The sequence below is a fragment of the Dipodomys spectabilis genome, unplaced genomic scaffold (assembly GCF_019054845.1).
Source record: "Dipodomys spectabilis isolate Male_0828 unplaced genomic scaffold, ASM1905484v1 ptg000480l, whole genome shotgun sequence".
NCBI classification, from domain to species: domain Eukaryota; kingdom Metazoa; phylum Chordata; class Mammalia; order Rodentia; family Heteromyidae; genus Dipodomys; species Dipodomys spectabilis.
The window spans coordinates 2,145,266-2,168,475 of NW_024871157.1; the positions used below are offsets into that span (position 1 = coordinate 2,145,266).

At 48.2% G+C, this 23,210-nt stretch overlaps 2 protein-coding genes across 2 annotated transcripts in view; one reads left to right on the plus strand and one right to left on the minus strand.

Moving 5' to 3' along the window:
• Positions 1 to 4,765: 4,765 nt before the first annotated feature.
• LOC122098502 (translation initiation factor IF-2-like) lies at positions 4,766 to 11,902 on the minus strand. The gene is made up of 3 exons (XM_042668950.1): positions 11,823 to 11,902; positions 10,602 to 11,728; positions 4,766 to 4,878 (listed from the first exon to the last, which is right to left on the minus strand). The coding sequence occupies exons 1-3, from the start codon at positions 11,900 to 11,902 to the stop codon at positions 4,766 to 4,768; spliced, it is 1,320 nt and encodes a 439-aa protein (XP_042524884.1).
• Atp2a2 (ATPase sarcoplasmic/endoplasmic reticulum Ca2+ transporting 2) overlaps positions 11,415 to 23,210 on the plus strand; it is a 43,073-nt gene continuing 31,277 nt past the window's right edge. The window contains exons 1-4 of the mRNA XM_042669003.1: positions 11,415 to 12,018; positions 12,868 to 12,885; positions 12,970 to 13,052; positions 21,276 to 21,380. Coding sequence (XP_042524937.1) covers positions 11,901 to 12,018; positions 12,868 to 12,885; positions 12,970 to 13,052; positions 21,276 to 21,380 — 324 coding nt within the window. The 5' untranslated portion in view covers positions 11,415 to 11,900. The remainder of the gene's footprint in view (positions 12,019 to 12,867; positions 12,886 to 12,969; positions 13,053 to 21,275; positions 21,381 to 23,210) is intronic.

The window sequence follows — 23,210 nt, forward strand, 5'->3', positions numbered from 1 at the left end:
AAATGATGGAGGCAACTCAGAGGAAGGATCAATGGGCAAGTTTATATGCAAGTTTTTGGACATTCACACCGTTCTGCTTTTGAGATAAATATGAAGTATTCCAAGTAAAGAATAGGGGAAAGGGTTGGGAGGACAAATCCTGTGAAGTTTATCTGGTTCTTTTTTTCTTTTTTCTTTTTAGCCAGTCCCAGGGCTTGAACTCAGGGCCTGGGCACTGTTCCTGAGCCTCTTTGCACTCAAGGCTAGCACTCTACCACTTGAGCCATAGCTCCACTTCCGGCCCTTTCTGAGTACTTTTTTTTTTTTGTTTTGTTTTGTTTTTTGGCTGGTCATGGGGCCTGAACTCTGGACCTGAGCACTGTCCATCAGCTCTTCAGCTCAAGGCTAGTGCTCTACCACTGGAGCCATAGCACCATTTCTGGCTTTTTTTCTGCTTATGTGCTGCTGAGGAATCAAACCCAGGGCCTCATGCATGCAAACATACACTACTTATAGAATTCTGAGGGGGGCAGGCACAAGGACAGTTCTCTATGTTGTTCTACTCGTTTCTTTTCAATATATAACTACAAAGCAAAACCAAAGGAAGCCATTAGGGTTATGTGTATCCATACGAGGAAACCTTTAACAACCCAGGAAATTAAGATAGAGGATATGCACAGAATCGGTCAGGTTTATGTACAATTTGCAAAATGCAATTGTGATCGTTTACAGAATTGTTTGTGATTTTACAGATCTATAGTAAAAACACAAAAATAGGCATGAGAATGAAAGACACCAGTGCAGACTAAACATCCTCACTGCCCTGGGAAGGATGGGAGGGGAAAGAGGCCCAGGAGCTCACAGAGACTGAGTTGAGCCGCTCATTCCTGTGTCTTCATTGGTGAGTGCGTGGGTGTGGAGTTTATTTTCATTGGACTTGTCTCTATGTCTGAAATGTTTCTTATCGAAAGTGGGGGAGGTGCATGGAGCCTCTGCATCCTCCATACTGTTAATGGATGGGTTTGTTCTTGTGAGATTAAGCTAACTGCTTACGTTTTGAGAGCTGGGCCTTGAGCTCAGTGCCAAGGTGACAGAGGTGAGTAACACCTCTCCTATGCTGTGGTACGCCTCACACAGGACAGCAGGAAGTGGATCCCATGGTTCACTTTCAATTAATTAATTACCTGTTGGTAGTGCTGGGAGACTCATGGCCTTGTACTTGTTAGGCAGGTGCTCTACCACTTGAGCCATGCTTCCAGTCCTTTTTGCTTTAGTTGGTTTTTAATTTGTGTTTGTGTGTGTTTTGTTGGTACTGGGGTTTTCACTCAGGACTCATTCTCAACTTTCGACAAATGTAGAAATGGAGACATAAGTTAAAATAGCTTTGCCGAAGTGGCTGCAGTTCTCTGAATTTGTTTCTCTACAGTTTACAAAATGTGATTTTTGTTGGTTTGTTTCTGGGTTTTGTGTGTGTGTTTTGTTGATCATGGGATTTGAACTCTGGGCCTGGGTGATGTCCCTCAGCTCTTCAGCTCAAGGCGAGCGCTCTATCACTTGAGCCACAGCGCCACTTCTGGTTTTCTGGTGGTTAATTGGAGATAAGAGTCTCACAGACTTTTCTGCCAGGACTGGCTTTGAACCACCACCCTCAGATCTCAGCCTCCCGAGTAGCTAAGATTACAGGTGTGAGCCACTGACACTCAGCCAAAACATGATTTTTTTAAAGATCTTTGATAACATTGAATCATGCAGCAGCTGGAAGAACAGGCCTGGTCACAAGAGAAAACACACACCTGTCCTTCCCCACGAGTCTCCGCAGCCTGCATCTTGTTCTAACCACTCTTTCCCTTCCTTTCCCACCCTGCTCCCTCTTTCTTTCTTTCTTTTTTTTTGTCAGTCCTGGGGCTTGAACTGTGGGCCTGGACGCTGTCCCACAGCTCTTCAGCTCACGGCTAGCACTCTACCATTTGAGCCACAGCGCCACTTCTGGCTTTTTCTGCTTATGTGGTACTAAGGAATCTAACCCAGGGCCTCATACACCCAAGGCAAGCGCTCTACCACTGAGCCACCTTCCCATCCCTGCTCTTTCTTTTCCTTCCTCCCCTCTCTCCTTCCTACTTCCCTCTCTCCCTTCTTTCTTTCTTTCATTCTTCTTTCCTTCTGTGCCAGCACTGAGGCTTGAACTTGGGGCCTTGCACACTCATTTGGTTTTTTCACTCAAGGCTGGTGCTCACTTTCTTTCTAATTCACAATGAGTTGCTAAAGGCCATATTCTTCCAGACCCTGGGCCTTATGGGGTCTGGGAGAGCAAGGCCTGTCTTTTTAAGGATTTGTACTAGTTTCTCATGGGCACAATGGGCTCCATGTGTGTGCCTTGCTGGAGTTCTCTTTTTGGGTGCATGCTGCTTTAGCTGGGCATTCATGGGGCCTGTCCTCTGTGTGTGTGTGTGTGTGTGTGTGTGTGTGTGTGTGTGTGTGTGTGTGTGTGTGTGTAACCAGATTCTCCACTTTAAACCCTGAGTGAGATGAGGTCAGCAAGGCGTGGAGATTGACCTGGCACTGCACAGAGGAGGAGGGCTGGGAGGCCGCTCACCTTGTTTGGGTCCTTGTTTGGGTTGCTGTGCAGTTGTAATGGAAAATGAATAAAAATAAAAATCCTGGGCCCTTTTTGGCCCGTGCTTGGGAAGTTAATCCTATTGCCTGGCAGAATTCCAGCTCAGGTCCTAGCAGTGTGCTGGCTTGAGGCTGCCTCCCTTCCCAGCGGTCTGGGATGAAACTCTGCCCATCCCTTCCCCAGCCCCACCCTGCTGGGAACCACAGCTGTCCCTGCCTCTCCCCAGGGGGCTGAGTGATGGCCACTCTGTGGGGGAGAAGGGACACATCTGCGACCAGAAAGTAAAAGCCTGCGAGTCCATCCTATAGTCATGGAGTCCGAGGCCCTGCTCTTGGAGTTCAAGCTTTCGCGAGTCCTCTAATGCCTGCAAAATTCCACCCACTGTACCTTCCCTTTGTCTTGTAACCGTTTACTAGGCCGATTTAAAATGTTGCTAGGTCTGAAGTGCTTGGAAATGTATCTCCCCTCCACAGCAAAAAGCTTTTGTTGCTTCTTTGAGTTCTTTTACAGCTTTTCTGGTACTGCTTAGTTGTCTTGGTAAGAAAACTATGGCATTTCACGTGAAGAGCGGATTCTTCTCCATGTTACCCGTCTTCTGTTCCCACACCGTTTATTGAACAGTGATTTCTAATTGTGTGACCCTAGCACATGACCAGCTCTATGAGAACCAGTTTCAGTTACAGAAAAAAGGAAGAATAAGGACAGACAGGCTTGTCGCACGGACGGAGCAAGATGACATGCGAGCCCCGAGCGGATTGCGCGCATGGAAAACAGTGCCCGTCTGTCGCCCCTCATTATCTCACGTGTGTGTGTGTGTGTGTGTGTGTGTGTGTGCCACACACACACATATATGTGAATGAATTACTCTTGTTTTTTGTTTATTTTTTTCTTAGAACTCTCTTGTCCCATTGGAATCAAGCCTTGCTGGAGTGTTCCCCACATTGTCTGTCCCGGGTTTTATATTAGGAAGCTATTAAGTAAGAAGGGAAGGGGAAGAGAAAGGGGAGACAAAGACTTTTCTGGAAAAGACCCCTTCACCACAAGATGCCATGAATGCTCTGCTGTGCCCGGAGCCTCAGTCTCTCAGCAGGTCAGAGGATTCAAAATGCCCCCTCCCAACGGCCATGTCAGATCTTTGCGGGTAAGTCCGAGTTTGGGGGATAAGGGCAGGAGTTGTTTAATTTGGGGAGGTAGGGGTAGGAGTTAGCTATGGGGTTGCTGCGTTCCAGGAAGAGGGAGGGCTCTGCTCTCCTCCCGATGAGTCATAGAAACTTCTAATGTTTGCAAACATCTCCAGCCAAGCTCTGCTTTCTGGTACTGTACCCATCCCCCACCAGGGTAGAGCAGATGCACCTGAGAAGAAGGCTGGACCAACAGTGGTTCTGCCGGCGTGCAAGATGGAAACAGCTAAGAGAAGGGAGCCTCCGATTTTGGGCGTCGGGGACTCTAGCTAATAACACCCAGGACCGGACCTTACAACGGAGGGCGGGGATCTGTTTCCAGATCAAGACCTGCTCTGGGTGGCTCAGGAAGATGACACTGAGGAATGGCGCTTCCCGGGGCCTGCCCTGTGCACAGTCTCCCCGTCAAGCCCATCTCTGGAGAAGGCTGAGAGGGAGTGAAGACACACTGGGAGAAGGAGGCAGAGGGCATTGCAGAAGAGAAGGTGGAGGCAGGGGTGAGGGGCAGCTGGGCCTTGCCTCCGTGTGGGGCACATGAAGGATCGCGTGCTGGGGGTGACAGCCCCTCAGCCTGCAGACTCCGCAGCCAGATGGGGCTTGGGAGACATCCTCCCAGATGGAGCGGATGAGGCATGCCAGAAACACCGCTCCCAGGATGCACTGTTCCCCTCCTCCCCTTCTCCCCAGAGGAGAGGATCACAGGGTGATTGGGCAGGCAGCCAGCCCCCACGATCTTGGGGGAGCTATCAAGTAGCTAGCTAGAGTAAGATCACCATAAGTGATCTAAATATGCCCTACCACTACTTCACCTCCCCCCCGCCCCCGTCCCATTTTCTATTATGGGACCTCTGGAATGGGAGCTGGTCAGCCTGGGAACAAAGATCTTGTGTAGGAGTTTGTCTTGGTACCCTGACTACAGCATGCTCCGTCCATCCTTGGGTTCCCAGCAGCCTGAAACTCTACCTGGGAACACCAGCCTGGCACCAGCAGGTCAAGAAGCCTGGTCATCCACAAGGGTGGCTGCATTGAGTCGCACCTGCCTCCCAGACAGCCATGTCTGCATTTGGTGCAGCTCACTGCTGAGGTCTACCGCACTTTGGGGAGCTTGGTGAGGAAAGCAGCAAAGGAGAACTTTGGAAATGTTTCCACCAAAAAAAAAAAAAAAATCAAAGAACAGACCGACTAGAGGGAAAAATAGCTGCTATATTTAAACCACATTATCCCATCCGGGAGCTATGGGTTTCAAAGCCATCCCACAGTACTTTGTTTGGCACTGCTTATATGGGTTTCTTTTCTTTTTTTAAGAGAGTAATGTTTTTTAATAAGAGGGTAACTTTTTTTTTTCAGGGCAATAATTGCAAAGGAAGTAGAGGGCTTCGTTACTTTGGGTAAGAGTCCCTGCCTCACCCCAGGTGCTGTGTTAGGCACCAGAGACACAAGGAAAGTGAGGACTCAAGGTTCTCAGTGTAAGAAAAAATGCTCATGCAGAGCCAGGCGCCGGTGGCTGACGCCTGTCATCCTGGCTACTCAGGAGGCTGAGATCTGAGGATCGCAGTTCGAAGCCAGCCTGGGCAAGAAAGTCGGTGAGACTTTTATCTCCAATAAATCATAGAAAAAAGCTGGATGTGGTGCCATGGCTCAAGTGGTTGAGTGCTAGCCTTGAGCAAAAGAAGCTCAGGGACAGCAACTAGACCCTCAGTTCAAGTCCCAGGACTAGAAAGAAAAAAAGTATTCAGTAACCTTTGTGGGCCTTCTAAGTGCATAGATCCTCATTCTCCTAGCGTGTGCCTATGGGAGAAGACAGGTAGCTGAGATACACAAACCCTACAGAAAGAAAGAAAAAACTATTTCTACATGCAGCTGTCCTTTGGCTCTTCCTTCTGCCCACCTTGCTACTTTTCTTGGGCCTGAAGAGCCCAGTGGCCTCCTTCAGGGAGGAGGTGGCACCTGCCGCCCTTGTCACGCTTGCATGGGCGTGCGTGGGCTGGAGATGCAAGGTGGCAGCTGCATTTATCAGCCTGGACATGGAAATGTGTATGTCATCAACCTGTGGGCGGGGCTTAAGACAATGGGCGTAAGGAAAGGTGGTAGTAGGGAAGAATGCCTCACCTAAGTCTGGGGTGCCCCAGGTTTTAGAGTGGAGTGGGGGGCATGTGAGAAGGCATGGCAGAGGAAGAGGAGTGGCAGCTCCTGAATTCTGGGGGGCTGAGGGTCAACCATAACCCAGGAGGGCCTCCAGAGTGAGGTGCTGTTTGGACCTTGATCCTGAAGGAAGGTGGGGCTTCTGCAGGCAGAGCCCAGGCCTACTGATTTCAGCACCAGGGTTTTCCTGGCAGCCTTACTCAGCAGCCTGAGGAGGTTGAAGGAGCAGCTGCACGCTAGACGCGGAGTGGGAATGCAGATTCCTGGGCTCACCGGGGACCTACTGAGGATTTCAGAGGCAGGCTAGAATCTGTTTTCACAGTGCTCTAGGGGGTGCAGAGGAATGCCAAGGTTTGAGAGCCACCATGGCAGGGGAGTACTTCCCCATTCCGGGTCACAGAGCGCCCCCCCACCCCCCGCAGGGAGTGGGGGGGGCGCCCCACAGTCTGCTTCCAGGGGTGGTCACGTGACTCGGAAAACCTTTGGCCTTTTTCCACTGCAATCACCCCTAAAACTTGTGAATTGTAAGCTGGAGACACCAGGAGCAGGTCTGCCTCCACCTGGCACAGAATGCATAGAGCTTGGCCCCAGCGACTGACCATTCGATCAAGCTGCTGGGCTTGGAGGCCATGGCCATGAAATCCCTCTTATAAGAGTGTGTGTTCTGAAAACTCAGTCATGAAAAGAAGGCTTGCCAATGTGGGAAGTGAGAACGGGAGGAGAAGGAAGGTTCTGGAAAAGAGGTTCTATTGGGCCAGGTGCTGCTGGCTCTTATCTGTAATCCTAGCAACTCAGGAGGCTGAGATCTGAGGATCACCATTCAAAGACAGCCCCGGCAGAAAAGTTCTCATCTCCAATTAACCACTAGAAAACTGGAAGTGGTGCTATGGCTTAGAGTGGTGAGAATGCTAGCCTTGAGTGAAGCTAGCCTTGAGTGAAATAGCTCAGATAGCGCCGGCCTAAGCCTTGAGTTCAAGCCCCATGACTGACCAAAAAAAAAAAAAAGTTCTGTTGGGCAAATTGTCAAATGTTAAGTCTAGCAGGCATGGGGTATTCACAATGTGTGTATTAACAAAGTGAGTTTTCCATGGAAAACACCACCAGAATGGGGCATTTTATGAACAGTGAGGCATGGTGGTGCATGTCTGTAATCCCAGCACTTGGAATACTGAGGCCAGAAGATCATGAATTTGAGGCTAGCCTGGGCCTACATAGTTGATGCAACTCAATAGTGTGTGCTACTCAGCTACCATTCTTCTTAAGTGTGCATCTCAGAGCAAGCAAGGGATGGCAGGTGGAACTCTGTCCCTTATGTATGCAACCCATAGGTATCAAAACACTGTAAGATGCTTAAAGTGCATTATGAGTATTGGTTCTAATACACAGGTGGGTATTTTTCATACAAAATGATCCTCAAGTCAGGACAGCTACATCAAGTTCTCAACCAAAGGAAGAGCGATGCGTTCCAATACTGCATAACAAAATATCATCAGGATAAATAAGCAGCAGTGTCTCAAGATCTTTGCCTTCTTGAGTTGGAACACATTTATACTCAAGGTGTTCTATAACAGTTGTACAATGAAGTCTGATTTGGTTATCTTTCATCTGGAATGAATGGCTAGAAATCCTATTGGATAGAGACAAAGAAGTCATGCTTATCAAATTAGGTGTGACCCAATTCTGGGGTGGATAGCCATCTCTCTGAATGGTAGAATTGAAGATGTAGACTCCAGAAGACCAGACCCTACTGATAGAAAAGGAGCATGAAAATATTCAGTGATAGGCAGAGTTTAGTGCCTGGGTTAAAAAAAAAAATCTAAGTACACAGTAAAGAGATCTGATATGAATGCACTTTATATATAAAGGACTCAATCTGGGTTGATTGCTCTCACAGATCAACAGTGTATAGAGGAAAGGACCCAGAGAAAAGGTGGGCAGTGGACATTCCCCCATAAGCCCACGTCCACATGCCTGGTATTGGGCATCCCCAGAAGTGGAAACAATGACAGAGAGACCCGGCTGTGCTTTGTAGTTGGGGAAAGAGATGGCGAGCACTAAAGTTCTTGACATACTCAACGGGCTTCACACAGGAGAGGGATTCAACGCTTCCAGATTCAGAGCAGCCCCTGAGGGCTAAAGCAGAACATTTGTAGACAAGTTAGCTGAGTGGAGGTGGACTCACCCCTTTAATGGTGAGAGCTGTTCAAACACGGAACAGGTTGCCTTTTGCCATCTGTGTGGCTTACAGGAGGGCTGTGGAGATCAGGGAGTGGCTGGGCCTCTTCAACTGGCTTTTAAAGCTGGTTGGCCTTGTATCTGCTATTGCCCTTGCCACACAAGTCTTTGAAGTCCTTTCACCCAATCATCCATCTTTCTGAATCACAGTTTCTCTTTTTTCTCTCCTTGGCCCCAATTAATTGAACATGGCCACGATCCTTGTTGAAAAGGATTGTATTTCTAAAACCTATTCTTGTTCTTTTAAAGCTTTGTTGAAAGAAGCAAGTATGACACAATGCATAAAATTTATTTTCACATAAGAGCAACCAGATATTTCTGTCTTTGGAAAGCTGAGTTTATGATGTTTTGGCAACCTGTAAGTTTTTGTTGTTTGGGTGGGTCATGGGGCTTGAACTCTGGGCTTGCAGCTGTCCCTGAGCTCTTCAGCTCAAAGCTAGCGCTCTACCACTTGAACCACAGCGCCACTTTGGGTTTTCTGGTGGTTAATTGGAGGTAAGTCTCACGGGGATGTTTCTGGGAGACTTTTTTTCTTTTTTGCTGCTTTTGGGGCCTGAGCCTCTCTGTGCTCAAGGCTAACAATCTACCACTTGAGCCACAGCACCCACTTCCAGCCTTTTCTGTTTATGTGGTATTGAGGAATCGAACCTAGGGCTTCATTCATGCTAAGCAAGCATTCTAGCACCAAGCCACATCCCCAGCCATGGGGATGTTTCTGTCAGGGTTTTTTTTTTGTTGTTGTTGTGGGCTTGTACTCTGGGGCTGGGGGCTGTCCCTCAGCTCTTAAGCTCAAGGCGAGTGCTCTACCACTTGAGCCACAAAGCCACTTCCAGCTTTTTCTGTTCATGTGGTACTGAGGAATGGAACCCAGGGCTTCATGCATGAGAGGCAAGCACTGTACCACTGAACCACCTTCACAGCCCCGCATTTACAACTGAAGTAATCTTCAGATCTCAGCCTCCTGAGTAGCTAGGATTACAGGTGTGAGCCACCAGTGCCTGGTGTGAGGTTTTAGAGAGGCCTACAGGATGAGGTACCAAAGGCCTATGATGTACAAATGATGTCCATGGGAACAATTCTAGGCTAAAAAATCACAGGGCTGGGCTGGGAAGGTGGCTCAGTGGTAGAGCGCTTGCCTTGCATGCATTAGGCCCTGAGTTCGATTCCTCAGCACCACATAAGCAGTAAAAAAAAAAGCTGGAAGTGGTGCTGTGGCTCAAGTGGTGGAGTGCTAACCTTGAGCTCAAGCGCTGAGGACAGGCCCAGGCCCAGAATTCAGGCCCCACGACCAGACCCCCCCCCATCCCCCCAAAAAAATCACAGGGCTTCGGTTTGAGTATTGCAGGCTCCAGTGTGTACAAGCGCTTACAGGAAGTGTAGGAGATGGTGGAATACGGTAATAGGAGTGATGAACACTGTAGTTTTTCACCTTGTGTGTTTAAACCCAACATTTTCATGAGTTCAGAGGCCCTCCAAGGTTTTGTTGTTGTTGTTTTTTCACAAATGGAATTCAGCAGAAATTTGCTGAGGCCTTCCTGTGGGTGGAGCCTTTGCAGGTCCACCTGCATGATTGATGGGCTGGAGGGACTCTCATTCATTCAAACAGCAGACAGTTGTTCAACACTTGATGAGCTTATACCAAGGGCTATGCTGTGTAAGATAGGTATTAACAGCCGGGCGCTGGTGGCTCACGCCTGTAATCCTAGCTACTCAGGAGGCTGAGATCTGAGGATCGCGGTTCAAAGCCAGCCCGGGCAGGAGAGACCGTGAGACTCCTATCTCCAATAAACCACCAGAAAACCGGAAGTGGCGCTGTAGCTCAAGTGGTAGAGTGCTCGCCTTGAGCTGAAGAGCTGAGGGACAGCGCCCAGGCCCAGAGTTCAAGCCCCATGTCCGACCAAAAAAAAAAAAGATAGGCATTAACAGCCAAACAAATACATCTCCATCTCCATCTCAGAGATAAGTGCTGGGGTGGGGGGGGGGGTGTTGAATACTGTTATTGGAGGTGGACGGACTGTAGTCCTCTCCGAGGATGCAGAGATCTGGTTGGGGGGAGGGTGGGAAGGCCTGAAGGAAGAGCTGAAGTCAGGAACCAGAATTCTAAGAGACGCTTACAGATCAGAAGGGCTGGCGCTCCGCAGGGGAGTCCCAAAGTCAACTTACCGCCACCTCCAGACTGAGAAAGGGAACAAATCCCTGCCCAGCAAAGGCGGGCGCGAGAGGAGCGAGGATCGCCGTGTGGGGCGCGGGGCGGCGGGCGGTGGGGGGTGGGGGGGTGTCGGCGGGACCGGGTCGGGGGGGGGGTCGGCGGGGCCGGGGTCTCGCCCGAGACGCGCGGGGCACCGCTTCCCCCGGCGCCCCCGCCGACCCCCCCCGCCCCCGCCCCGCACGGAGATCCTCGCTCCTCTCGCGCCCGGCTTTGCTGGGCCTTTTCCAAGTATCGATCAAACCTCCCAGGCAGCCTCCACTCCTCGGAAATAATGACAGATCGGACGTGGCCGGCAGCGCCCCGTGATCGGCATCGGCCCGAGGGATGGGGTCCCGAGGGGCAGCGGAGCTTGGGGGAGGGGGTCCTGCCTCCGTGGTCCGGCTGCTCCCCCGCGGCCGTTCCCTTCGAGCGTGGCTCGACCTCAGCGGGGTTCGGGCCGCGGGAGCGCGCAGGCCCGCAGCGCGGACGGGGACGCTCCCGGGCAGCCGCACCTCAGCTCCGGCGCCAGGCGCCCCCGCGCTCGGCCCGGCTGGCGCAGCGGCCGCCCAAGGCGCACCCTCGCCGGGCCGCGGGGCGCGGCTCCCGCGCGGGGCTCCGGGGGTACAGGTCAGGGCGCCGAGGCGGACCAGCGGCCGAGGCGAGGGGCGAGCCAAGGACACGGCCCGCGCGTCTCGGGAGCCCAGGGGTGGACTGGACCCCGCGCAGACCCCGGGGCGGCCCGCCGTGAGCCCCGCTGCCCCCACGTCCGTGGACGGCGAGGCCGGGGAACCCGGCGGCAGGGAGCCCAGCCCGCCCGGCCCCGGCCGGGCCGCAGCGCGCAAAGCGCGGGCGCCGGTCTCTGCTGCGCGGGCGCGCGGGTGCGCGGGCGGCCTCGATCCGGGTTCCTGGGACGGCGCGCGTGGGGGGGCGGGGCCAGGCGCGGGGGCGCGCGGCGCGGGGGCGCGCCAGGGGGCGGGGCCGGACCGCCCGCGCCGCGCTGGGCGCTCTCGGCCAATGAGCGGCGTCCACATGCCGCGGCGGCGGCGAGAGGGGAGGCAGCGGCCGATAAATGCTATTAGAGCAGCCGCCGCGGAGCCGTCCCCGACGCCGCCGCCTCCTCCTCCGCCGCCGCAGTGTCCGCCGCCGCTGCCGGGGGTGCGGAGCTGAGAGACCCCGCGGGCGCGCCGCACTCCTCCCCGCCGCCTCGCCGGTCGCTCGCTTCCGCCCCGAGGGGTCTTCCCGGCGCCCCCTCCTCCGGCCCGGGCGGGGTCGCGAGTCACCTCAACGGTGCGGAGCGGGGGCCCGGGCCGCGGCCTGCGCCCCGCGGCGGTTGAGCCCCGAGCAGGCCCTTCCTTCCCCGGGGGTCGGGGCCGCGCGCGGGGCGGTTGTCTGAGGGAGGACCACGGGTGATTCAGCGCCGGGCCAGGCGGAAGCGGCCCGGGGCGGCGGCGAGCAGAGCGCGCCCGGGCGCCCGGGGTGGCACGAGCCCGCGGCCCGAGTGCGAGGCGGAGGCGAGGAGGCCGCGGGGACGGGAGGCGAGGGCGGCCGGGCCCCCGCAGCCATGGAGAACGCGCACACAAAGACGGTGGAGGAGGTGCTGGGCCACTTCGGCGTCAACGAGAGCACGGGGCTGAGCCTGGAGCAGGTCAAGAAGCTCAAGGAGAGATGGGGTTCCAACGGTAGGTGCCGGCCGGGCTTGCAGCGGCCGGGAAGATGGCTGACCGGGCTCCACCTCGTGGGGCTCGGCTCGGCGCCCGCCGACGGCTGCGGGCGTTCCGCGTGCCCGGCCCCGCGAGGGGGAGAGGGGCCGCGGGCGGGGGCGCCGGCCCGGCCTCCGCGCCCCCTCCGGGGTCTCGAGCCCTTGACCTTTCCCCGGGCGCCGCGCGCCGCTCGCCGGCGGCCTCGCGCGCCCGCCCCGGTGGAAGGAGGACGTGTCTCCCGCTGCTGGGTTGAGCCCAGCGAGAGAGTCTCCTGATTTCCAGCCGATTTCTTTCGTTCTGTTTTGCATTGGATTTTTGTATTCTGCGCCCTCCTCCACGCCTCTTTGTTTTTTTGAGACAGGGTCTGTCCTTGTAGTCAGGGGCTAGCCTCGAACTCTCTATGTAGCCAAGCTGGCCTCGAACTCTCGATCCTCCCGTCGGTCTCTCCAAAATGCTGGCATTGCAGGATTCCAGCCGGTTTACGAGGCGTCTCTGGGGTTGGGAAATACGCTGGCCGTTCTTGTCCTACCCGAGGTTCGCATCTGGAAGAAGCGATGACCTCGCTGAAACTACTGCTTGTTTCAGGAACCGTGAAATATTTTACCATCAGACCTAAGGTCACTGAAGATACTGTATTTTTCTTGAAGTATCGTCTTTGGAGGTTTCCTGTTTGGGGAGGGGGGTGTTGGACACGCATATATCAAGGTGTCTTTCAAAGACAGTAGCAGTTAAGATATTGGCGATTCCTTTTTAAAAGATAATGCTAAATGTCTTTTTTTTTCTTCTTCCCCTCTTGACATGTGACCTGATGAATTCTACGTTCTGCAGAGTTACCAGCCGAAGAAGGTAAGTAACCTTAACATGTTATCTGTGCAAGTCTGTGTGCCCATGTTGTGGTGGCAATTGACAAAATACGTTTATTTCTAACAGGAAAAACCTTGCTGGAACTTGTGATTGAGCAGTTTGAAGACTTACTAGTTAGAATTTTATTGCTGGCAGCCTGTATATCTTTTGTAAGTATAAAGAAAAATTATTATTTTTTCTTTGCCCCCTCCCCAAAGCTAAAAGTATTGCATATATAAACCAGAAAGCAAATAATGCCCATTAAGTGAAAACCATTCAGAGATGTGAGCTATGCTCCATGCTTAGAAACAAAAATTTGTATTTTTAAAATACAAATTCAGAAAAATAGATGCCTGGCGTTTATAATACAAAATTTATTCCTGAGTGTGCAAGGTCTTAGGAATCTTTGTGGTTTACCAGCTTTTAGTAGCAAAACATTTTTTATTGGGAGGCCTTTTTGTTTGGGGTTCTTCCATTTGTTATCATGCTGTAAGATCACACTAAGGTGATGTTGGGTGCTGTAGTCTGTAAATAGAACGTACAAAAGGAATATTCCAGTTGCTTCCCCTGCCTGGTAGTGGCAAGGTGACAGTTGTTCCTGACAGTGACAAGAATGATGACAGCAGTGATGGCACCACTGTTGACCAAATTTGGTCACTGACCTTTAAGGGGGAGAGGGGGATATTATGTATCTAAATTGGACCCCTAGGTTGAGTGGTTCCTGGAGTGAGTGTACAAAATGCAGTGTAGTTGCTTCTAAATATTAAGAAAAAAAGCCAGCTTAGTTTTTCCCTTGTTCTGTATGTGCTTTCATGCTCGAGTCCTGTCTGGGTTGCTAAGAAACTCATGAAATGCAAGAACTGCAGCAGAAAAAGGGCGATGAAAATGGCTTGGGATATTTTAGATTATTAACATTTTTTTTCCATTCAATTTTTTTTTTAATAGCGTTTTTTCCCTTGGATAGTTGACTTGGTAGTTTTCCTAAAAATGGTCATGAGTGGGCACTGATGTTCTGAATCTAACAACATGAGGGTTCCTTTTGTATTCACCTCTTTTCTTTTCTTTTCTTTTTTTGCCAGTCCCTGCGCTTCTTTTGCTGAAGGCTAGCACTCTACCACTTGAACCACAGCACCACTTCTAGCTTTTTGTGTGTACGTGGTACTGAGGATTCGAACCCAGGGCTTCATGCATGCTAGGCAAGAACTCTACCACTAAGCCACTTTCCCTACTCTTGAATTCTTACTAAAAGCTGATAGGAAGGGGGGAAGGGAGATCACACAGTGCACAACTTTTTTCAAATTGAGCAAAATGGACATGCCTACAAGGTCTTATTTTTGTATAGTTAGATGTGCATAAGTCTCAGGGACTTACAATCTTGTCTTTATAATAACTATATTAGAGAGATGCTATTTTGAGAACTAAATGAACAAAGCAGTTGGAATTTATCTATGTCAGGTGAAGGAAAGACGACTTTTATGCCTTTTGGGGAGGGGGGGGGTCAGTCATGGGGCTTGAACTCTGAGCCTCCATGCTCTCCCTGAGCTCCTCAGCTCAAATCTAGTGCTCTACCACTTGAGCCATAGTGCCACTTAGTTATGCCCATTTTTTTGAAGTAGTGATGACAAGAGGTAACCTTTGTGTACATAACTTGTGCCTTGCCTTGAGACTTAATATTATCATATTGGCTAAGTGGTGTGTAGCCATTAATAATTCAGTTCCCATGAACCTTTTCTGTGGTTTTCATTGAGTAATGTTGTCACAGCATACTATTCAGCATACTGAATCATTTACTCTGTACTTCACATGAGGTCTTTCCGTGGTTTAAAAAAAACAATAAGTGACTACTCTTTTGCCAGTTAAATGAGTAGCGCTATTTGATAAACTGTAGTTTCAAAGCATTTCCAAAATAAATGATTTATTTGGGTATATTTTATTTAGAGTTTATATTTATGCTGGGCTTACATAATTCTGAAATAGTCTCAACTTTGGCAGTTAAATACTGGTGTTCACTAAGGTCATGAGGGAGCTCTTAGAAGCGAATCAGCTAGTGTGTACAAGCCAAAGGTAAACTAAAATTTTACTGGATTAATTGTTATAACTTGAAGCAGTATGAAAGTAATGCCATCTGTGGGGCATAAAGAAGCCGCTAAAGCAGTTGGCCATTTGGGTTTTATAGGCATCTTTTGAGTGGTCAGTGATTTGTTAGTGAGTAGAATTTGTGATGTGTGTTAATTTTTTTTTTTTAACTTCGAAGTAGGAGTTTGTAGTTTAAGCATTTTCAAATGATTAAATGCTTTTTGTGTGTGTGTGTGTGAGATACAACATAGCCTATGTAGAGCTGTTTTGGGGTTAAAATTTGAGTTTGTTTTTAGTAACTACCACTTGGAATTACTCAGGAAATGAGCTGTTATATTTTTATTATATGGGTCAGTAGCTAAAGAGTGGATGCTTAGGGAGTACATTTTCTGTAGTCCGCATTTAATTTTCTTGGGCTTCTTTGATTAAAAAGTTGTGGATAAAAATGAATTTTGTAGATTTCCCCATGGGAGAAGTTTGCCCTTGGATGTTGTTCTTGACCTTTTCACGCCTCACCTTCTCTCAGGAAAGACCCGGAGTCTTGTGATGAGTGCATATCTATTGCCTTAACGGGAAAACGTGGCCAAGGAGAAATCGGTTTGTTTTGCAGAAGTGAATTAGCAGTTGTTGAGTATATGTAATACATCCTTAGATACAGACTGCTGGGGTTATTTCAAATATCAAACCAAGTAGTAAACTGTTAACTGTAGTTAATATTTTGCTGTAGCCCATGAGATAGTTTTTTTTCTTAAAGTTCATGTGGATTAGAATTAAACTTTACATTTCCTTTTCCACATGGATGGTAGAAATCCCTTAATTTGATAATCAAGACTTATTTCACTATTTCATTCGTTTAGGTTAGTAACTTAAATACAACATCATACACTTGCCTAACTGCCCACGCTCTGCTTCCTCTCTGTCACTGGCCATACAGCAGTGAACAAAATGGATAAAGTCCCTTCCTTACCTGGAAAATAATGGGATTGGGAGAAAGTAAAGCGAGGGTGTTGTTACTAAGTCCTCTGAGGAAGAGGCATTGGATAGCACTAGGGTTTGGACTCAGGCCCTTTCTGCTGACTAAGAAGTGCTCTGTCCATGGATCCTCACCTCCAGCAGAAGGTGACATTGAGAAAAGACCTGAAGATTAGCAGCTTTGGGGCCATATTAGTTTGTCTAGCTCTTAAAATCCTCTTTCTGATGAATATTTGTGTAGGTATTTTCTACTCTCCAGCCAACTGAAACTTTCTGGACTGTGGCACTTCTCCAGCTCTTCGTTACATTTTAATATATATATATATATTTTTTTTTTGGGTGGGGGTCTGGTGGTGGGGCCTGAACTCTGGGCCTGGGTGCTGTCCCTCAGCTTTTCAGCTCAAGGCTAGCGCTCTACCACTTGAGCCACAGTGCCACGTCTGGCTTTTTTTCTTTTTTGCTTATGTGGTGGTGAGGAATCGAACCCAGGGCCTCTGGCATGCAAGGCAAGCGCTCTACCACTGAGCCACCTTCTTAGCCCACATTTTAATAATTTATGCATGTGTGTTTGTCAATGTCTGAAATGTTCAGATTATTTCTGTTAGCATTTCAAAACATAAGCGGGCTGGGAAGGTGGCTCAGTGGTAGAGCGCTTGCCTTGCATGCATAAAGGCCCTGGGTTCAATTCCTCAGCACCACATAAGAGGGAAAAAAAAGCCGGAAGTGGCGTTGTGGCTCAAGTGGTAGAGCACTAGCCTTGAGCTGAAGAGCTGAGGGACAGTGCCCAGACCCAGAGTTCAAGCCCCATGACCGACAAAAAAAAAAAAAAAATGGAATCTGTTTATTTTGGTTTCTCAGAACAATATTTTAAAGAAATAGTACATTATGTAGTGGTTGAATTTTTCTCCTGTTTTCATTTTTTTTTTAATGGGATGAGGGCTGGGAAGGTGGCTCAGTGGTAGAGTGCTTGCCTAGTAGCATGCATGAGGCCCTGGGTTCAATTCCTCAGCACCACATAAGCAGAAAAAGCCGGAAGTGGTGCTATTGTTCAAGTGGTAGAGCGCTTGCCTTAGGCTGAAGAGCTGGAGGGACAGGGCCCAGACCCAGAGTTCAAGCCCCATGACCGACAAGAAAAAAAAAAAAAGGAAAAGCCAGGTGTAGGTGGTTTATGCCTGTAATCCTTACTACTCAAGAGGCTGAGATCTAAGGATCACAGTTCAAAGCCAGCCTGGGCAGGAAAGTCCATGAGACCCTTTTTTTTTTTTTTTTTTTGGTTGGTCGTGGGGCTTGAACTCTGGGCCTAGGCACTGTCCCTGGGCTCCAAAGCTAGCACTCTAGCATTTGGGGATTTTTTTGTCATTAATTGCAGATAAAAGTCTAATGGACTTTCCTGCTTGGGCTGGTTTGAATTGTAATCTCACATCTCAGCCTTCTGAGTAGCTAGGATTACAGGCATGATCCACCAGCAGTTTTGGATTGCTTATCAGTTCATTAAATTGGTTCATCTTCACCTGGGGCTGTAGCACATAATTCTCTGGGTTATTTATCATTTTGAGGCATACTCTCTAAACTATTCAGAAATGGTCAGGTATTGGTGGCTAATGCCTGTAATCCTACATACTCTACAGGCTGAGATCTAAGGATCGTGGTTCAAAGCCAGCAGAGGCAGGAAAGTCTGTGAGACTGTTCTCTCTAATCATCAGAAAACTGGAAGTGGTGCTGTGGCTGAAAGTGGTAGAGTGCTAGTCTTTTTTTTTTTTAATTTTTTTTTTGGGTCCGGTCGTGGGGCCTGAACTCTGGGCCTGGGCGCTGTCCCTCAGCTCTTCAGCTCAAGGCTAGCGCTCTACCACTTGAGCCATAGTGCCACTTCCGGCTTTTTTCTTTTTGCTTATGTGGTGCTGGGGAATCGAACCCCGGGCCTCAGGCATGCAAGGCAAGCGCTCTATCACTGAGCCACCTTCCCAGCCCTAGAGTGCTAGTCTTGAACAAAAAGTTGAGGGACAGAGCCCAGGCCTGGAGTTCAGGCCCCATGATTGACCCCCCCCCAAGGAAAAAAAAAAGTATTTAGAAATTACTGGTTGTCAGTTTTTTTTGTTTTTGTTTTTTTTGTCGGTCGTGGGGCCTGAACTCTGGGTCTGGGCACCATCCCTGAGCTCTTCAGCGCAAGGTTAGCGCTCTACCACTTGAGACACAGTGCCACTTCTGGCTTTTTCTGCTTATGTGGTGCTGAGGAATCGAACCCAAGGCCTCATGCATGCAAGGCAAGCATTCTTACCACTGAGCCGCCTTCCCAGCCCCTGGTTGTCAGTTTTAACTAGATTGGATACTATGCTTTCATCTTCATGAGATTGGCCCACTAGCTTCTCATCAAGCAGAAATTAGTATGTATCAAGTAAGTATAAGAATGTGCCAGATGCCAGTGGCCCATACCTGTAATTCTAGCTACTCATGAGGCTAAATCTGAGGATCGAGGCTCAAAGCCAGCCCAGGCAGGAAAGTTTGTGAGACTTCTCCAGTGAACCAGGAAACTGGAAGTGGCGCTGTGGCTCAAGTGGTAAAGCACTTGCCCTAAGCTGAAGAGCTGAGGAATTGTGCTAGGGCCCAGAGTTCAAGCCCCATGACTGACCAAAAAAAAAAAAAATGCCTGTATTTCCTGAGCATAACGGTTAAAGGAAGGCCACCTAAAAGAGAAGCACAAATTAGGATTCTTTGACACTTGAAATCCTATTCATGAAAAATATGTTTTTTTCTTTTGGTAGCACTGGGATTTGATCTCACAGGCCTTGTGTTTGCTAGGCAGGTGCTCTGCCGCTTGAATCATACTTTTTCTTCCTTTTTTTTCCTTTAGTTTTTTTCAGATAGGAGCTCACCTTTTTGCTTGGTCTCAGACCACCATCCTCTTATCCCTATCTGCCTCCCAAGTAGCTGGGATCAGAGCTGTGCAACCATGCCCAGCCATATGCGTTGCATGGAAAGTGGAGGTATTCCTTGACACTGCTTGCCTTAGTCCTTTTGCTCCAGCGGTTAAGGGATGTTGCTGTAAGTTTATCCCCCAGGCTTGGCTGCCGAGGAGGAAATTCATACCAGCTTTAACAGGGTGCGAAGCTTATCTAACAGCTGTTAATGCCTCACTGACCTTTTAGAAAGGCCCTAGTCACTCTTCAAGTTGAGCAATTTTTCTCCCCTAAGAGCTAATTAAGTTTCTTATTTCTGATATGCTCTCCTTGGCAAATGTTTGGAAGGCCAGTATCAGCAGCTGTGATCCTGCAGCTACCAAAATTTATGTCTTCCTAGAGAAATTTTCATTCTGGCATTAGGCCTGCCCTTACTGCAGGGACTGGCCTGTTGAAAGCCAGCGGCAGCATGTATCACATTCATTCTGGTTTTCTTCCTGCCTCAGTTGCCAGTGGTGATTGACATATGTCGTGACATGGGTGCTGCTTCTCTTGTTTTTCCCCTGCTTTAATTTGTTAATTGAGTGTTGCTCTCTTGTAAAATTCATATTTTTTTTTTTTTTGGGTCCGGTCGTGGAGCCTGAACTCTGGGCCTGGGCGCTGTCCCTCAGCTCTTCAGCTCAAGGCTAGCGCTCTACCACTTGAGCCACAGCGCCACTTCTGGCTTTTTTCTTTCTGCTTATTTGGTGCTGAGGAATAGAACCCAGGGCCTCGAGCATGCAAGGCAAGTGCTCTACCACTGAGCCACCTTCCCAGCCCCTGTAAAAATTCATATTAAGCCTTGTTGTAATTGTCATTTTTGATCATTTGCTAGTTGTGCAAAAGCTTAACTTTATTTAGTATTTGACTAAGTACAAATGTAGTCTTTATTGTCATAAATAAATCATGTCTGTTTTTTTTTAACTAAATAATGAAATATGGACAGTTTTAACTTTTTAAAGCAATGTTGGGTATGTTTTTTTAGCAAACCACACTTTCCAGATTGAATCTTTAGAATTGGCAGTTTCCATGCAGTTGCTACTGGTGATTGGCATTTTTCATTTTTCTTTTTCTGCTTAAATTTGTAACCATTGAGATCACTCTGGGGTTTTAAAATTTTTTATGTGTTTGTGTGCCAGGACTGGGGCTTGAACTCAGGGCCTTAGGCTATAACTTCGCTTTTTCGCTCATAGTGGTGGCTCTGTTATTGAGCCACACCTCCATTTTCAGCTCCCCCCCCCCCCCAATTGGAGATTAGAATCTGGACTTTCTGCCCAGGCTGGCTTTGAGCCCCATTCCTTAGATCTCAGCCTCCTGAGTAGCTGGGATTACAGGTGTGAGCCACTGGCATCAAGTCCATGCTCTTTGTCATTATTACTGAGATTCTTTGTGTTCTCTTCTTGCCACTTTCATAATGATTTGATTAAAAATATAGTGTGGTTGTCAATTTGTAGATTGGGGCGGGGGTCACTGGGGGTGCAGATGGCCTTGCATTGTTCTCCAGGCTGGCCTTGGGTCATCAGTTCTCCCTCAGCTCCTTCCTTGTGACTTAAGTCATCTCTAAAGTGCCATGTTGCTAGATGCAATATGGTTGATAACCTTCAGAATATATTCATCATCTCGGAATATCCTTGTAATTCTGAGTTGACTTTTGGTATTATCACTGAAAATAGGCCATTAATGGCTATATACTACAAATTTGAGTCAATGATCATATTAGTGGTTTTTGTTTTTATAGTGTTTTTCTTTTTGTCAGTCATGGGGCTTGAACTCTGGGGCTTGAACTCTGAGCCTGGGTGCTGTCCCTCTGCTTTTCAGCTCAAGGCTAGCACTTTACCATTTGAGCTACAGCGCCACTTTCGGTTTTCTGGTATTTTCTTGGAGATAAGAGTCTCACAGATTTTCCTGCCCAGGCTGGCTTTGAACCGCTATCCTCAGATTTCAGCCTCCTGAGTAGCTAGGATTACAGGCATGAGCCACCGGAGCCCAGCTACATGTTGGTTTTTATTATGAGTTTGTACACACATTAGTGTTATTTCATGTGATTATTAAATCAACACGACTGATGTTCACCTTTTACTTTAGTAAAATCAAGAGTTTAAAGTTTTATTTCTTTGAAGTTACGCATATAAAATGAGTTAGATACTTAGGTTTTAAACAGAATTACTACATCAAAAAATAAATTTCTCTCTTGTATATTGTTAAGAAGCTACATAGTTTGGGCTCCCAAGAGTGATTATGAACACTATGAGCTGGTTGTTTATATAATAACATTTTGCCTCCATTTGTTTTTAGACAATGTAAGAAAAGAGGTTTTGTCTATCATAATTCCTTTAATGCCAACCACTTTTGTTATAACAGTGTCACTAAGCCTAACGACATAACAGTAATGCATGGCATTTTCTCTTCTAGGTTTTGGCTTGGTTTGAAGAAGGTGAAGAAACCATTACAGCCTTTGTAGAACCTTTCGTGATTCTGCTTATATTAGTAGCCAATGCAATTGTGGGTGTGTGGCAGGTAAGTGGTAATTTATATAGGTGATTTTTGAAGAAGCTGCATTAATCTCTCCACTACCTTTTTTCTTAGTATGTAGGTTAAAAATAGATCTGTTGAGTGCCATTGTCTCATAGCTGTGATCCTACCTACTCAGGAGGCTGAGATCTGAGGATTGTGATTGGAAGCCACCATGGGCAGGAAGGTCTTTGAGAGATTCCCCCCCCCCCCCCCCCTTTGATTGTGGAACTCTGGGCCTGAGCGCTGTCCTTCAGCTCAAGGCTTGAGACACAGCACTACTTCCAGTTTTCAGGTAGTTAATTGGAGATAAGAAGCTCATGGACGGACTGGGAAGGTGGCTTAGTGGTAGAGCGCTTGCCTTGCATGCATGAGGCCCTGGGTTCGATTCCTCAGCACCACATAAGCAAAAAGAAAAAAGCCGCAAGTGGTGCTGTGGCTCAAGTGGTAGAGTGCTAGCCTTGAGCTGAAGAGCTGAGGGACAGCACCCAGGCCCAGAGTTCAGGTCCCACGACCGGACCCAAAACAAAACAAAAAACAAAAAAGAATCTTCTCATGGACTTTCCTGCCTGGGCTGGCTTTGAACCGCAAGCCTCAGATCTCAGCCTTCTGAATAGCTAGCATTACAGGTGTGAGCCACCAGTGCCTGGCTGATCTATGAGATTCTTACTCAATTAACCAGCCAAAAAACAGGCCAGAAGTAGAGGTGTGACTCAAGTGGTAGAACACCAGCCTTGAGAGAAAAAGTGACAGTGCTTAGATCCTAAGTTTAAGTCCCAATAATGATAGCAAAATAAAATTCTATTGAAAGGCTACATGTATGTTCTAATGAATGACAAACTATACCTTATACATACACAGTTTTTACAATTTCTTCTCCATAGTAATAGTACCTAAAGAAAATGGATGGGACAAGCTGGAAATAAATGGTGCTATGTGTATGACACTTGTGAGGCACGCACAGAACCCTCCATTCCCAGCACCACAAGGAAAAGAAAAAGGAAGAGAAGTTGGCACTTAGGATGCTGATTTAGAATGCTCACCTGACCCAGGAGTTTTTGAGACCAATCTGAGCAAAAGCAAGGAGAGAATTTTGTTCCTTTTGTGTTGGTAGAGAGCTCAGCATGCCTCAAATGTGCTATATTGAGTTCTCTATCACTGAAGTTTATCTCCAAAGTTTTTGTTTTAAGATAGGGTCTCAGCATATAACCCCAGCTTGCCTTAAACTTGAAAACCTATAACCTTGTTACCTTTTTGTTATACGTGAGCTATATTTATATTTCTTCCAAGTAAACTGTTTTTGGTGTAATTGGTTTAAATCTATTATTATGTTTCCTATTCTCTGTGTTAAATGATTGTGTGTGTGCATGCATGCCTAGGCACTTTCTCTGAGCTGTCTTTGCAAAAAATGCTCAAGGATAGCACTCTTCCACTTGAGCCATAGTTACACTTCAGGTTTTTGGTTTTTTTTTTTGGACGTTAGAGTCCCATGGACTTTTCCTGCCTAAGCGGGCTTCCAGCCACCATCCTCAGATCTCAGCCTCCTGAGTACAATCATACACATGAAACACTGCCACCTGGCTAAGCATGATTTTTTTTTTTTTCTTTTTTTGTCGGTCATGAGGCCTGAACTCTGGGCCTAGGCTTGTCCTCAGCTCTACCATTTTAGGCACAGTGCCACTTCTGGCTTTTTCTGCTTATGTGGTGCTGAGGAATTGAACCCTATCAGGGTGATTTTAATTATGATCTTTTTCTCGGAGTCTGAAATATGTAGCTTATCTCATTCAAATATGATTGTGCTTGTTTTAGTTGAGCAAAATAGAATACTCTTGAAAC

Coding starts and splice junctions, on each gene's coding strand:
- LOC122098502 (XM_042668950.1), bottom strand. CDS start 11,902: ATGGCTGCGGGGGCCCGGCCGCCCTCGCCTCCCGTCCCCGCGGCCTCC. Junction 11,729..11,822: donor CGCACTCGGGCCGCGGGCTC/GTGCCACCCCGG, acceptor GTCCTCCCTCAG/ACAACCGCCCCGCGCGCGGC. Junction 4,879..10,601: donor GAGTGGAGGCTGCCTGGGAG/GTTTGATCGATA, acceptor TTCCTCACCAAG/CTCCCCAAAGTGCGGTAGAC.